Below are 17060 nucleotides of genomic sequence, written 5' to 3' on the forward strand. Positions count from 1 at the left end.
AAGTTCATCTTGTTTATTTCCCATATTCTATGCATTCATATATATGTAAGCCCTGGAGGTTACAACTTAATACTTTTTCCCCTTCTTTAGCTACGCTGGGCCTTTCCAAATATGCCCATGATTCGCTGGCACAAGTCTGAGTGGAGCAATGTTGGAAATCTAAGCCTACGGAGGGGGATAGGATACAACGCATGTGGAGTGACATGATCCTATACTTTAAAAAACTTACACTATGCCACTGATAGCTGTGCAAATCTAGAGAGTAAATTCCAGTGTAAGTCCTATGGTTCTTTTATATTGTATCTGTATCTAATTCTACCTACTCAGCTGCAATTTTCACAAATCCTGCAGCAGAAGCAGTATAGTGTTAGTACTGAGGTAACACACGTGAGGCATAGCTATTCCTATTACAGTAGAACACTCTCTTTGGTTGATATTGTTGAATAAAAGCTAATTACCTGATCCTCCAACTAAAACTACTTTCCCAAAGACTTAATGGTAAGAAGTCTGATAAGACTTACAGTAAGAGTGCAGATCATGTGACTTGCTGTGAGCTCCAGCTCAATCTACTTCTGAGAAACTAATTTGCCACTTATGTTGGAAAAGTGTGAAAGGAATGAAAAGTCATTACACATCAGTAAGTTGCTACTGACAAACTGAAGAGCTAGTGTAGTTTTTGTTGATAGTTAATGCATGGTATAACCCTAGTACCATTAGTGCTTTTCTTTCTTGAGGAGAACAGTCAATAACCTATACTTCTGCAACAGAATTAGTAAAAAGACATAAAATAAAGCACTTTAAATTGTAGTACACAATGAACCATCCTCAGTCACTTAAGAAAAAAAAACACTTGTTTCATACTTGATTTTGCAAGCAGAGGAAGTACTATCAATATGATTCTGACATGTGTTATGCATACTTAATACAAGATAAGGTACCATTGAAACTCTTCCTCATTAACTAAACATTTATCTTTACCTTCCAACAAACAACCTTCTCCAGAAGTAGCTTTATGTCAGGATAATCTCACGCCCTTCTGTTTATTTATAATCTGATTAAAGCTTGAAAAGCAGTTGTGATATAGCAGAAAGATTTGCCACTCAAAAGGAAGAAGTCAAAAATTCTACATGGCACACCCAAGCCCTTGGGAAGCCTGAATAGCTCTTTGGGACTATGTTGCAGTGCAGCTTCTAACAGCACAATCCTATCCTCCCACCCACCCAGTCCCTGCTAGCGCAGCCATACCAAAACGGGTATGCAGCATCTAGCAGGAGGGGCAGATTGGGAGGCTACAGAGGGGAAAGGGGATTTAAATCCCCTTAAACCTCCATAAGCCCTCCACTCTACACTGGGTCTCCACAGACCTGAACAAGCTCTTTAGCTAGAGTAAGTCCAAGGAGCAAAAGGGGATGGAATATTGCCCATGGATAGGATCTGGCATGCACCACTGTAGCTGGTGACAGGCATGTGCAAATTGACATTACTTTTACATTTATTTTGTTATTCTCCAAGCTGTATTGTTACTGTGTATTTTTAAGCTATTATATAATTGATGTGAACCACCTTCAAATGGAAAAGTAGTAAAACAAACAAACAAGTGGGTAAGCCCACTTAGTATCAGATACTAAGCATCAGAGTTTGTGTAAGCCAACAAATAATCTCCTTACATTGCTACATATTTTGTAAATATTTTATGACATTTCTTGATGTGAAGTAGTTGACCTACCAGTCTTTTAATGACTTTCAACAAAAGTTTCTGATCTTTCACTTCCTTTTTGAACTGTAGTACTTCAGCAAAGCTGTCCATATTTTCTGGAGACATACTATCCATGTTGTCCCCACCGTAGAGCTGAACTAACAGTGACAAACACTGTGATGATTTTTCATATATTTCAGTATCTTCACTTGGAAGCTTGAAATAAAAATTGTAAACGAAAATCAATGACCAAAGAAGTCAATGTCACTGAGTTCGGATGAAATAGTAGCATCTTTGATTAAGTATTGTATTCAGAATCTGAGCATCACTCCTTGACCTTAAGAAGTAAAACCTCTGTGTGTAAATAGGGCACAAAGAACTCTCTCAAATTTAGTTTCTTGATTTAAAATTCTAAAATCAATTAGCACTCTGAACATAGTTTTTCCTACCTAACTGGCATCCCATATATCACCCTCAAATCACAACTTGCACACCTACAAAATGGAGGTTTCAGATTCACATTGAAGGAAACCTGCTCAGCCTGAATGATGCTGAAGGTTAGCACAAATGTAAAGCTTAGCTGCAGATAAAGTTTGGTGGTGGAAATTCATGTTCCAAAATAGAGGGGACAGTGGAAGATCACATCCTATGACCAAACTGGCATAAAACATGCAGCTCTTGGAAATGTTTGCAGAGCTCCTTTTACCCCAATTACATTGGTTCAGAATTTCATGCTTGTTCCTCTCAAGTGTACACCCATTGCGTGTAGAGAATACCATCAACAATTGGTATTTGAGGCAGGTCACATCACAATAATACAATAAAATAGCTTCAAACTCCTTTTTGAAAAGCAATGCTGCTGTAGAAAGTGTAGGGAAAGGGATATGCTACAGGAACAACAGTGCAGTCTCTAAAAGCATCTGGATGCTTCTTAAAATAGAGCAACAGATGCAGAAATTTAAAGGGAGCCAATACAAAAATAGATGCATTTGCAAACTTTAGAAACCCCAAACATGAAAAGTTGATTGAAGGGTAAACAGGTACTGTCAAATTAGTATCATGTGGCAAAATAAAAATTCTATGGGATTTCTGTCTTTGTTTTCCTCCTTCAAAGCCCTATATAGGTCACTAATATAGGACACTGTATGTTCTCTAAAACTGCATAATACAACATTAAATGGGACAGTATTTCTTATTGTCTTATATTTTCTGTAGTTTAAGACCAACAAGAGCCCTTTATTTTGGACTGATCATAGGTGGAACTGCAAGCCTCTGCAAGAAATGTGTACGATCATTTGAGCTGAAGTAGCAGTTTTAACACTGATGGAGTTGCTAGCACATTTAATACCCAGAGGGAACTCTATTTCAGAAACTTAATGAGGTTATTCACAAAGAGAGTTTATTATGACAAGAGAAAGATGCTCATTCGATCAGAAATATAACAGCATAACATGCTGTAACATTTAGGCTGATAGAAGTTGTGAGCAAGATCATTTTGCAAATATTAGGTAAAATGCAAACACAAATTTTCATCATTATTGAATCTGGTAATTTTTATTTTATCCCATGTTAGAAAACACAGACTTCACGTATGAAAGAGCTTTCGAGGACTGACTCTTGGATTACAAAGTTTCTTCTGTTTTATTATCAAGTTACCTTTCTAAAATTTTGTAATACAGTGCAACTTCCATATAACACAGGTGTCAGGGGACAACTTTAACAGCTTGTTATAAGTGAAACAGAAACTGAAATTCACATCCACCCTGGGGGACATGATCACACTTGCAGTGCTTCTGAAACCACAGTATAACAAGGCACAGTATATCAAAGTTGCATGGTAATTCTAACATACTCCTCTTACTAGAGACTAGCAGCCAAAGGTTTCTCTGGCTATTTCATACCAAGATTAGGGATGTTTATGAAGTTATCTCCCTCTAAATTTCTCCCTGGTTTTTGTAGTTCTGAAGTGCATGCTTCCAGACACAAAGGAGCACTGATACATTAATTATCTGCTGTTAATTTTGGACTAGATTTCTTGACTATGTAAAGAATGCTGTGCATGCAGTTTACCTGATAGTCAACATTGATTAAGCATGTATCATGCATATCTGACAAAGTATACTTTATCCATAAGCCTCCATATACCTGGAGGTTGTGTTAACCATGGATAATGGTCAGACATATTTAATCATGGGGGGGTTATGTTTAGGAAATCACGTGTAGAGGGAGGCAGGTGGAGCATAAAAGCCCTTAGACCTAGTTAAGGGTGAAACTAATTTTATATCTGTACTGGTACTGAGAGTGAAAAGACACAAGCTTAGGTTGAGACATAGGTTAGAGGCTGGCTGATGGTTGCATACTTGGATGATTCCACGTACTGGAAATCAAGATGACATATTTGAAAAACAGCTGCAGCACTGGAATAGTGGGTTAATACAAGGGGATTCTACTGGAAACTTCCACCTTATTTCTCGGTATTTGGTTAAATTTTTTAAAATACTGGAAATGCATTTTTCTTATCTTTTTTTGTCATAGAGTAATTGCCATGAACCTTTGGGATAAGTATGATAAAAATCTAAGCAAACAAATATTCCAATAGACTTACAAACAAGGAAGTGCTTACCAACTGAATAAGCAGACTAATTAAGTCTGTCAGGGGTTTATTAATAAGCAGAAGGTTTTCAGCATGTTGAGTGTCCCCTCCTGTGCCAGCTTTCTGTGCCTTAGCAAGGGAAAGAAAAGGATACATTCAAAAGATCACAACCCTAATATTTTCACAATCAGGGTTCCCAACTTTTTTTTTGTAAAGTATTATAATTATTTGAGCATACAAACCAGTACTGTGGCTTCCCCCTGGGTTAAATTTTGTCCTCACTGGTCCAACCAACCACCAGTGTAAGCTGGACACATTTTGTCATACACAGACTAGAAATGCGCAGACTAGATATTGTTATGCATGCAGTGTACATCTCATTTAAAACCAGCATTTAGGTAGGACATAGTAATTTAATATGGATTCAATTTCAATAAATCCTTATTGAGAAGATATTCTGATTTATAAATATTCATATATCAAGGAGACAAGTGGCACATTTGTAATAGACATGCCTGAACTGTATTTAATAACGGAAATAAAATCTAAAACATGCAAAAATGCAGAGGCACACCTAACATGTCCGTTAATACATATGCCGAACATATGATGGGCCAACATTTTCTGGTTAAAAAGATACAAAAAAAACTAACTGTATCCACTTTGAATACTCATTACAAAAGCCATAAAAACCTACAGCTTAATGTTTACATTCACATGAACCATTGTCTGTGAAAACTCTGTAGTCATTGCTTGTTCAACCAATCTGTTTGATTTCATCTGAGTGGGAATGCCAACAAGAACAGAAAGGAGACTAAAAATCGGTACAATGGTGTTCATTCTACCAGAAAATAGACTCTATACCTGTAGGGTGAGGCGGACAATATTAGCTGCATATATCAGCATGTGGTGCAAAATGTCAAGCAAGGAGAGGAGCAACACATTTACTGTCTTGATGTTTTTATCTTCTGCATCCAAGTACAGAGCTGCAGTTTCTATTAGGACGTTACAGATGTGATGGACTAAACCTAAACAGACAGATAGGTAGAATAAATCCACACAATGTCAGAGAAAATTGGAATGGAAGGTGGCTTTAAAAGAAAGCATATGACCAAAATTACTCTTATTTTAAACAAAGCACGGGCTCACAAGCCATCATAAAAGATTTCTTTTGAAAGTAAGATTCAGTTCACAAAAAACAGATGACACAATCAGGACCTTCAGTGTGATTCTCAAACACACCTTAACAGGCAAGTAGCTGGCTGGTATTTTTCTTTATTTTCAAATTTTTTTCCTATTAATTGGTGTTGCATAGATCATGTGTGAACCCAGTTTCAAACTTTTATCTGGCTTGGAAGTCCCTAATTGCAAACCTTGCTCTCAAGTTCAGCCTTCTGGGTACCCTGGAATGAGTGTAAAGGTTTGGAACAGTCCTTGAATTCCATTTCTAGGGAGAGTCCAGCAAATGTGTACATACACACAGATACACCCTCACTATATGTAAGGTTTCTACCAGCCTTGGGACATAGGACCCCGATTATTATTAATTGTGTATTGATTAATAATAGTTATTGCTATTGTTATTGTTTCTATCTAGAAATTTGTAACAGATGAAAAGATTACACTTCTACAGAATTTACTGTGATATTGAACTGGAGTCTACATAGCTGCTAGAACGTGAGCATGAACATGGAACACTTTTTAATAATAAACGATGGTGGAGGATCAGGTTATGTCAAGCATTGCTTTATCCCCTTAGGCTCTATAACAGGGAGGAATGACCCCAAAATAGAATGATGTCAAAGAGCTTGCTCCTCTCATTGGTTCTCTGTACCCAAGACTCCAATTCCCTCTATCCAGTAAACCAAGAGTTAATTAGTTTACTGAACTTCCCATAAGCATACATTTCTGCAAACTTATAACCTTCTAAACAAAACAACCAAATTAAACAAAAAAAATCTTCAGTTATGGACACAGCTGCAGTCAGTGTTTTCTGGTTGCCACAAGCAGTAATTTTGGGTAGGCAAGGCCCACTACTCAATGCAAAGAGCAGCCAGAGTTTCCCAGAATGAAGACGGGGTGGGGTGGGGAAGAGGACATCAAAGGGGAGTTTTCTATCTTATGTGGAACAGCTGACATAGGGACCTCTTCTCCAGGGAGTTCAAGACAGCAAATGCAGAATTCCTAGATGGACTCCCATCCAGGCACTGACCAGACCCTTGTAGCTTGAACAAAACTGGAGCACTATGTTCCTTCAGACCACATCCTGGTTTTTACACAAGCAACAGCTTCTTGTAGTTATGTACCCAGTTACTGCAACCATGTCTTATATGTATGGATACAGTTATGCATGAGTAAGCAAAACAGTCACACAACATTTAATGACCACCACATATTCAGGTATCTTGATACTAGGCTGTATACTACCACATTACATAGATAAGACTTCTCAAAAATGTCATTAACAGTTCATAAACAATCACATTAGCTTACAAAGAATAGCTTCCTAAGCATACTTGAAGCTTTAGATATTTGTTTCTTTTTTTCAAACAAACAAAATAAAACAAATAAAAAACCACTGATATGATCTATCTACATGTAAATTTATCTGCATAAAGAATTTATGTTCTGGGTACATGTATGTGCTTGTAATGACACTCAAACTCAAATTTAGTTATTTTAATAACCACTTATTTTACTGGGGGGAAACCCAGTAACACTTCCCAGTATTTGGCCAGTGCAAGGGACTGATGAGGGAGCTGTCTAGCCTGCATTGTGGAGGCCGCCTCAAAGGCTTCTTGGCTTGAGGTGGACTTGCACAGTACAGCTGTTTCTGCCCCTTTGGGGGCTAAAGGTGAGAAGTGTACACTGTCTTATAATGAGGCACAGCTTGGAGTCAGTGAGTCACAGTGTTCATGTGAACACCAAGCCTGGTGAATAGGCAAATGCTAAGCTTGGGGAACAGGCAATCACCTGTTGCCATTGCCCCCAAATCAGCTACCGGCACTACAAAGAATGAGGATAACAATTCCTGTCCTGCTTCAGGAAATGCAACTTGTAGTTTTTCCCCCCAAAAATCCAGAAGTGACATTTTTAATGCATTACAAGGCATCAGGACGCCCAGGGAAGCCCTCAGTGGCCCCACGGACTCGATCTGTGGATAAATGAAACTGCAGATACGAGATCCACTGATACGGGGGCTCCCACTTCTGGTATTTCCTAGGCAAATACCTTATGAGCATGCTCTGAGGTGTTAGACACTTCAAGTTCTTGTTTAAAAAGTGATAAGATGTCAGAACCTCTCAACAAGTGTAGAAAGTACCGGAAAGTGTTAATTACTGGCCCTTAAGTAAAATACATTTAGACAAAGTACTAGAATATTGCTTATTATTTTTAAAAAAACTCTGACATGTTTCTTTCGATGTCCTAATGTTTTGTAATTCCCAACGATAGTAAAATACAAACACATTATAATACTTGAAGATACTATAGTACTTGAAAATGCTATAAAAAGTGAGGATATTCACAATCTATTCTTTAAAAGTTTCAATGATGTAAGCTTTGATAACTTCTACAATGGACCAAATAGAAGCTGCATACTTTGAATTTTGTGACTTCTGCCTAATTAAAATCAGAATCCCAACCTTGCTAGTTAATTTCTTTCTCTTTTAGGTTTTGTTTCTGCTAGCATTTAGAGAATCTGCACAAATAACAGACTAGTACAAAGATATATTTAGGTGATGTCACCACTACCCACAAAAAGAAATGACACAAACATAATTATATGTCTCTGCTGTTCAAAACCCATCATCATTCTTGTTGCCAAGCTAAAATTTAGGAAGCCAACATAAACAATTCAATACAAACTGGTGCCTATCAAATGGAAATCTGCAAACTATCATGGGGATAGATGACCCTTTGCACTATGATTCACTCAATACATAAGGCCACTATGACTATGCTATCCCATTCACCAGATCGTCACTGGTCATTTCCCCACAGCCTCTTGTCAGTAGGAATAAAGGGTGAAATCTACCACCTATGATATCCATGGTAAATCTGCCATTGCTTTTCACTGAGTTAGAATGCAACCATAATTTTTAACCAGATAGCATTCCTTCTCTGCTGAAACTGAACATGCATAGACAGCCAATGAAATATTTTGGATGCCAATTATTTTTATCATTCATCAAATAGCATGGATGCAAGCAGAGAATCAACCATTATGAATCAAATGACTGACAATTAAATGTGATCACATAATTTCACAAAAGGTATATATTAGAAAACTATTACATGCCAGAATCCTATGACTCATTGAAGATTAACAATTTTATTGCCTCTAAATATGTTATATTGCTCTTTCCTTTATTTCTCCAATGACAGTATAGAAAGTATAATGCTATCTGTTTGCAACTTTATGCTACAAGATAAGACTATTCTTTCTATACTAAACATGGAAAATGGAGGGGGGAACAGTGTAACATATTATTGTAGCAAAAACAAGAATCCTGGATTGCCTTACAACAGATGAACATGACTACCCTTCCGAAACCAATTAGGTAAAAACCAGTATGGTGTAGTGTTCAGACTGCTGAACTACAACCGGGATGACCCAGTTTCAAATCCTGACTCAGCAAAAAAGCTCACTGGGTGATCTTACGCAAGTCACTATTTCTCTTCCTAACCTACCACAGTTTTGAGGATAAAATGGTTAAGGCAGGGCAGGATAAAAGTGTAATACGTGAAATAAGACAATACTGAACAGAACTGGTTTTATAATTAGTAGTATCAGTAGTGGGCTAATGTCTCCAGGATTTCTTGTCCATTGGCACTCTCCATTGGGAAAAGTAACACGAGGAAGATAACCTTCCTCTCCCATGGAGGCAAGATTTCAGAAAAGTCCAAAGTGGTAGCTTGCTTTTTAGTACCTTAAACAAAAAGATAAATAACTAAAAGTTAATTGCAGCTGTGCAGTGAACATTGATTCAGTTCTCTATGCTTGAAAGATTCAAGTTAAATGGCAGTTTACAAATATTGCCACTCTATCCATAGGCCTCTTTAAATTCAACTTATCTGCTCTGGATAGTTTAGCAGAATTCCATAAAATACCCAGAACTGCTTGCAAACACTAATTTGCAGATATCAGCAGAAAACAAGCAATTAAAAAATAAAATATGCTGCATCATAAAACTGCTTCACAAGCTTTACTGGGTTTTAATGATTTTAATACTTCAGCAGTACATTAGTAAATATGCCATGATACATGAAATATTAGTAAAAAGACCTCAGTACAGGCTTTTTCTATTAAATCTCTGAAGATCAACAAGGCAGCAGCTGCCTTTGTAGGTTAGCTAAATCTGAATTTGGACAAAAGTGGACTCTATATTTTCAGTACTGAACACTTCAGTACACTTATCAGAAAATAGAAAGAAAAAACTGTAAGAAAAATCACTTTGCCACATAGGACTCAAATGCAGAACTCTGAGAAGCTTGCAAGCATAGCATAATAAGATAGTCACCATAGATAGTTTTGTTGGTTCACAGCATATGGCACAAGGAGGTTGAAATATGTGGGGGATGAGTTCACCACCTGAGTAGAACCCCACAGTTAACCCTCCTCACACATAACCCTCACACATAACCCTCTAAATAACACAATTCATTCTGAAATCTCACCTGTTTTAACCATATGTAGGGAAAATCCCTTTTAATGATAATGGAGAGGGACTCCTACTTCTTCCCCACTGTGGACTTCTTTAGTAACTACCCGCTCTCACCACATACTAAAAACGTTTCCCATGGTAGAATATGACCATGGGAGTGATCGCACAACCAGATTTTTTTTTTTTTAAATACAGGTATTTATATACCGCCTTTCTTGGTCTTTATTCAAGACTTTATTCAAGGCAGTTTACATAGGCAGGCTATTTAAATCCCCGTAGGGATTTTTACAATTAAAGGAGGTTCTATCTTTCAAGAACCATAACATTCAGATGTTTCTTTCTGATCTGGTTTCACATTCTGGCCTCCATCCTCCCACGCTCAGAGCAGATGGAATAACTCGGCTCAGCTTGTCAGCTGCTTCAAGGTCGCACGGTGCCGGTGGCCTCGAACTGGCGACCTGCGGATGTTATCTTCAGGAAAACGGAGGCTCTACCCTCTAGACCAGACCTCCTGCCTTAATATTCAATATTAAATTGAACCAAGAAACCAAACGTTTATAAAAATAATAAAACAGGTTGCTGGACTTGCTTAGATGTTATGCTGCTTATGAGGTTACTACAATACCAGATTTTAAGGATGACTAGACCCTGTGACTAGCTCAATTCCTTAAATCAGTGGCTCTCAAACTTTTTAGAGGCCCTAGAGGCTGCTGCCTGATTTATAAATGCTGAAGTGCGTGGCTATAATGGTGATTGGGCAGCAGTGTCCCCCCACCCCAGTAGCAGCTTGTTTAACCCTAGATGCACATAGCATAATCTTCCCTGTCAGTTTTGCAACCCAACAAAAATTGATCATGACCCACTGGTAGGTCCTGGACCCACAGTTTGGCAACTCCTGCCTTAAGTAATACATATAAACAAGTATCTCTTCCTATCTCAACGCTAGTCACACTCACACACTGGAGAGCTTCCCTGGAAAGCAGGCTGAACACTTCAAGAAGATTCAGGACAGTGGCATTGTTACAGGGTGTGGGTCACACCGGGTGATGTGCACAGGGGTGTGTGACACCACTACTGGCCAAAATTTTTTAAATCGTAGTATTTTTGAATAATACCATCATGTTATATATCCATTGATGTGCAATTTCATGCAGAATGCAATGAGACAAATCATGTTGAAATATCTTGACTCTTTCAAAAGTTATAGCTAAAAAGACCAGCGGGGTAGGGCAATAGTGCATCACCATGCCCACTGCTTGGGGCATTATCCCACCTGCTTTATCCTACCTGCTTGGAGCATGGGAGGAGATCCATCATGGGGGTAACACGTTGGCCTCCCACACTGGTTGACGCCATTAATTCTAGAAGCTCCTTCTTGAAGTCTTCCCTTAGGTTCTCACACCAAAAGCCTCAGAACGGTTTCACTCCTACTGAATCTCCACCGGAAGACACCTTTGAGTGTCTTCAGCCACAGACTCAACCACAGTCAGTTCACATATAGCTTCTGAAATGGTTCCTGGAAGTTCTCTTCCCCATTTTTTTCAGTGATCTGGAAGGTATGAGTTCCTCTCCTGTTTTGTGTCTTCTGCCTTTTCTGCCTAGCAACACTTGAATCCCAAAAGCAATCAACCACAATCACCCTTTCACTAGCTCTACTGCTCCTTTTATTTTCTTCCCATCAGCCTCTGTAACCAACACTTGATCATTAGCCCATAATTAAAAGCCAATGGGAATTCTTGGAAGGAATTTTGAATAAGCAATTGGAAGCAGTCATATGTTATCCAATCAGAAGTGTAAGTTTATAATGCCTTTTGGACCATCTAGATTCTAGAGAGTCCTAGTACATTCAAACCACCACTGTTTGGTCATTTGAGTGGCTGCTGTACATTACCATGACTGACAAAAGTCTGCCCTCTCTCTTCTGTGAGACCACCAAGGAATAAGGTTCATATAAGGTACCCATTTCACCACAGATTCCACCAGTTAAATCAATCAATACCTTTATTGGCATATAAACAAAAATACAACAATCAGGTGGGAGAAATTCTGATAATTTGAGATAAAAAAACTAGCAACTGCTATAGTAATATTAGCCTGGTTGTCACCTAACAAAACGAAAAGGGGATCAATAAATGGCCTAGTAGGACGCTGTAGAAAAGAGTCTAGATACAACTTCCGAAGTGAACAGTGCGCTGGGCAATAAACCAAGATATGCTCTAATGTGTCGGGTTCAAGATGACAGAAAGAGCATAACCTGTAGTTCCGAGGAATGTGGGAAAATCTGCCGAGAAGATACGAAGAAGGAAAAATATTGAAACGCACGAGCATAAAAGCCCTTCTAAGAGAGGGGTTAATTAAGGTAACGAAATATTTAGAAGGCTAATTCCACCAGTTCAGCTTTAGCTTGCGGTTCTAGCCTGAGGTTCTACAGTGGGCACTCTTTATTTGTGGGCTTGGCATCCGCAAATTTGAGCATCAACAGATGCTGAGCCTGCATCCCAGAGGGTCTCCTGGATATGACCAGAAGCCACTTCCGGTTTGCATCAGCGACTTCTGGTCACATCTGTGAGGTGTTCTGAGGTGCAGGGTGGTCACACGTTAACTCCCTGCACCTCAGAACACCTCCTGGACACAACTAGAAGCCATGCAGTGGTTTTATCTAGGAGGCCGCCTTAGGAGGCTGGGAGACCGATGCCACCTATGGAGGGCCCGACACAGCCTCCAGGTAAGTTACTGCGGCACCGTGACCCTGCTCCCATGGTAACTGCGCCAGCACAGACGCCTTGTGCTGGCCTCCCGGTCCCAGATTCTGTCCCACAGAGGCCAGCACAGATGAATACAGAGCCGGGCAGCAAGAGGATGAAATGGAGGTGGGGAGGGGATGTTTTGGGGCAGGGTATGGGTGCCGGATCAGGCCTGGGCCAAATCTTAACCCCCACTTTGGGCCTGGGCCTTCTCAGAGTCTTACAAGGGCTGCTTGGATTGCAATTAGCCCCATAGGGCTAATATTTTGTAATATTTTGCAAGAGCTAACATTAACCAAATGGCTAGTTTACAAAACACTGGGAAATTCCTGCAACACCATCAAAAGCAGCTGTGAAAAAAACATAACAGCATGTCATAAAGCAACACTGGTATGTTTGAAAATCTCCATGGAGAGAGATGGTAACAGAAGCCTGATATTATAAGCATCCACACCTTACTATTCACCTGTACAAACACTTATCTCAAAGTCAGTATGGTACAAAAAAAATAAAAATCAGTGTACCTACAAAGCTTTACAGAAAGAAGACATTTTCTCCAACAAAACATACAATTTCCAAATTAATGGAAGGTTATTTTCTCCATAGCAAAGCTTTACTTTGTGTTTTACTTGCTAATTTGTAGTAAAGTTTCTGATTTCAAAAATTCAATGGTGGCAAGATTCTGTCACAACAACAACAACAAAAAGCAGGCAGGTATTCTATTAGCAGTCTCAAACCGTTTTAAAATCAGTAAATTCTTAATCAAAGAAGTACCCCAAATTGCTTTTGTTTTGTATATATAATATTCAGAAACAGCAAAGGCTGAAAAAGGATAGACTAAAAAAAGAGCTTGCATTTGGTGTTCATTTAAAACTAGAACCTCTGAGAGTAGATTGATTTTTTAATAATAGACTTTCTGTCCAAAAAGATTTAACCTTGATTGTCAGTTTCAAATGCTAAACACTTTGCATCAACACCAACTTCTCCACCCTAAGTCCTTGACTATGCTTATAACGTTGAGAATTGCTTCTGACAACCACCTGTAAAAGCCAGATAGGAAAGGCCATACGATACAGATGCTGTATTAAATTATTTTCAGAAACTATCAACATTCATTACACCACTCGACACTCTCAAAGAAAATTAGCATTTCTTTAGTCTGATCCTGTATTGGCAATAATCATAACATAAACTTATCTAGATTGCAGAAAATGCTCTCCGTAATAATACACCAACTGTTAATGTTGCCACAACTTCATTCAGTAATAGAAGAAAGAGCAAGACCATGTATATCCCTTTGGAGGAAATAATGAAATAGAAGGGTTTTTTTTAAGGAGCTCTCATGCTTCTAAGTCCACTCACAGATGGCAAAAACATAGTGTCAGAGACTTTTTTAAAAATTACTCCTTAAAGTTTCTTTCTCAAGTTTATTGTGATGGACCAAATTCCCATCAAGAAAGTTTGTCTAAAATGCTAGCTTGGTATGTCACAGCCACCTTCCTAAGTGGTATCTAAGAGGTCAGTTTGAATTTATTTTGAACATGAGAGCCACAAGAGCGGTTTAACTGAGAGAGAGAGAGAGAGAGAGAGAGAGAGAGAGAACAATTCTAAGGGTTTGAGTGTTTTTTTTTTGGGGGGGGGGATCTTTAGCTTCAGTGCTCTGAGATATGCTTTGGAACTGATATGTTCCTGATGGGCTAACTATCTGCTTATGTACCTAATTGCTTGCTACCTGCTCAATTGGCATACCTAATGGTAACCAATCAGTAGAGATTCACGTGTACTATTGTGTGAAATTCATCTTATGCTAAGAGAATACAAAGTGGTCTGAAACAAGGTGTTCTATTTCCTCATGTTCTCACGCTCCCCTGCATTACTCCTGGCTGCCTCTCTCTATCACTATGTCAATTGTTAATCAGGTTAAATCCATCCATAATGATATGTGTCTGTTTGGTGGACATACACTGTTCATGGGGCATGTGTCTGGGTTACGGCTGGCTGAAAACTTGTGACGGATGCCCAGCTGTTGGGCTCACATCTTCCAGCTTCAACTCTACTTCTTATAAAGTGGCTGGGAGAGAGAATGCTGGAGCAGGGAGGTTCCACTCTCAGAATTGTCCCAGCCTTGCCATTTTACAAAAAGTAGTGAGAACAGGATAATGAAGAGGTTTGTGCTAGGGGGATGGCATATGTATGCTGAAGGGGATAGGCAGAGGAAAATCGCCTTGCGCTGCCCATGGTTGGGAGATTGCTTTCCAAAAATTGCATATAGTATGCATTCATTAGTAGTGTATGTAGGACGAGGATAGAAAATGACAGAATGAGTAATGTATCCTGGGGAGGTAATGGAGGGGAGAAAAGACAGTTATGTTACCTGCTATGTTATATTTTACAGCTATTCCCAGGCTGTATAAAAAGGAGGGCATGTGGGGTTGAAAACTGGAGCTGAACTGCCTTGCAGTCCCAGGAACACTGGCTCTCAGCTTGCCAGGCTCTGCCCCTCACAGTCAGGCACCAATTGACTCCCTGAGACTTGGCCAAAGTCTTGCAAGATGGTGAGGGCCAAGCAAGATCAGGCCACGTGCAGGTGGGGAGAACACAGGTTGAAATGAGATAGATCTTTAAATGAAGTACAGGTTGTGCCTCTTTATCCACTGGAGTTCAGCTCCGGAACCCTCAATGGATCAAAAATAATCAGTGGATACCAAATCAGTGGAAAAACAGACTCACTTAAAGACCCAGGTTTCTCCTTCTTCATTGTTGCCCCAGAATGCACTGGTGTAGACGCTATACTGCATTCAGTCACTAGATGTGGTGAATAATGGAATCTAATGAAATGAAATTATGGCACAAAGGTAGGAAATGGGATTTTGGAATTTTTTTCCCCTTGTTACAAGGTATTTAAAGGTAGACCCTGGTATCACTGGCAGATCAAATCAGTGGATAACAAGGCACGACCTGTATAATCAGTTTCATAGTGGAAATAAGTGGCAGGAGAAGGAAACACTCATGGAGACATTTAGAGGTGATCTTTTTTTTTTGGGGGGGGGGATCATTTTAATGAGGCATTGCTATGCAGTGTGCATGCCACAATGAGCTCCTGCACTTCTAATTTATCATTGCACCACTGCCTTCAGCCATTATGGGAACTGGACAATTCCTGCTTCAGTCTCTCTGATGGAAGAGAGGAGATACAGTAGTGGCAAGCTGCCCACAGAGCCAGCGCCATTGGGTTGAGCTCAGAGAAACTTCCTGCAGCTTCCCGCTTTTTCAGCTGAACACCTGAACCCTGGCTCAAGTTGGGGGCTGCAGCTCCAGGTGCCAGAGATGTTAGCTCTGGGTTCTGAGTGAAACAGAAACACAGCTAACGAATTGGTCCAGGAGCAGGTGCAGGCTGCTGAGTTAGCAAAATCAACAAGCAGCTGTGACAGACACACCCTGGGTGTTACCAAGCCTGCAATGATTGGCTGATCTAACTACTTAAGGGTTAGAATGCTGAACCTCCAGCGCAGTAGTAGGGGTATAGTTGGAGATAACTGAGAAACTGCTGCCAGTGACTGTGGAGGCTGGATATTTGTACGTATATATGTGATTACTTACCGTGGACTGGACCTTGACTTTGTATTGTGGGAAACTGATTGGGATTTGTTATCATTGGACTGACTGATCTTCGTGCTGACTGGGACTGTTTATTGACTACTCTGCTTGTGATATCCCTTACTCAAAATATAACTGCTGCTTGAAAGTACTCTGCTGTATATGCTGTTTCTTGCAACCTGCTCACATTGGGACAAACCTGGGATCCTACAACATCTAATGTTAACAAGAGATAGTTTCATGATGCCAGAAAATGTGGGCAAAATGTGAAGGACGGTAAGGAGGACAAACTCCTTCCATGTGCTCTGCCCCCTCTGCCTTGAAAAATCTGTAGGTTCCCTATTTTTAAAGTGGAATCATAACAGTAGTCTCCCCATCATCTTGTATTAAACATAGTTTATTCGTGTAGTCTAGTGTTCTGAGTGTCAGTCCAGGTTAGTTTTGTTTTGAAGAAAAAAAACCCCATAACCTGTCATTTAAAAAAGGCATACTAAATGTTTTCTAACTCTGAACAAGTAATGAATGCAGTTGCCTGTGGACATAAAATGGATGATTTTGCTTATCTTTTGCTCAATATATGATGGATATATCAAGAGTGTCACTGCCAGCAAGGAAAAGAAATACCTTCTCATATGTCACACATATTGTCAGAAAACCTCTGAGTGTTGGAGCTAGGTCACAATAGCCATGAAATACGGCCCTTTGAAAATGTGTGAGTGTGTATATGGGGGAAATCCATAAACAATATTTGCTGCACTTTAGCC

The 17060-nt window shown here is 39.5% G+C and overlaps 1 protein-coding gene across 2 annotated transcripts in view; it reads right to left on the reverse strand.

Moving 5' to 3' along the window:
* The window catches only part of ULK4 (unc-51 like kinase 4), a 207984-nt gene that overhangs the window by 54605 nt on the left and 136319 nt on the right, over nt 1-17060 (reverse strand). Inside the window, exons 33-34 of one of the 2 annotated variants that reach the window (XM_066627917.1) lie at nt 5154-5317; nt 4245-4418 (exon numbers count right to left, since the gene is read on the reverse strand). The exons of the other annotated variant lie outside the window; for it this stretch is intronic. Coding sequence (XP_066484014.1) covers nt 4272-4418; nt 5154-5317 — 311 coding nt within the window. The 3' untranslated portion in view covers nt 4245-4271. Of the gene's footprint in view, nt 1-4244; nt 4419-5153; nt 5318-17060 lie in introns of those variants that run through there. 2 annotated transcript variants of the gene reach the window in all.

This window comes from Tiliqua scincoides, chromosome 5 (assembly GCF_035046505.1).
Source record: "Tiliqua scincoides isolate rTilSci1 chromosome 5, rTilSci1.hap2, whole genome shotgun sequence".
NCBI classification, from domain to species: domain Eukaryota; kingdom Metazoa; phylum Chordata; class Lepidosauria; order Squamata; family Scincidae; genus Tiliqua; species Tiliqua scincoides.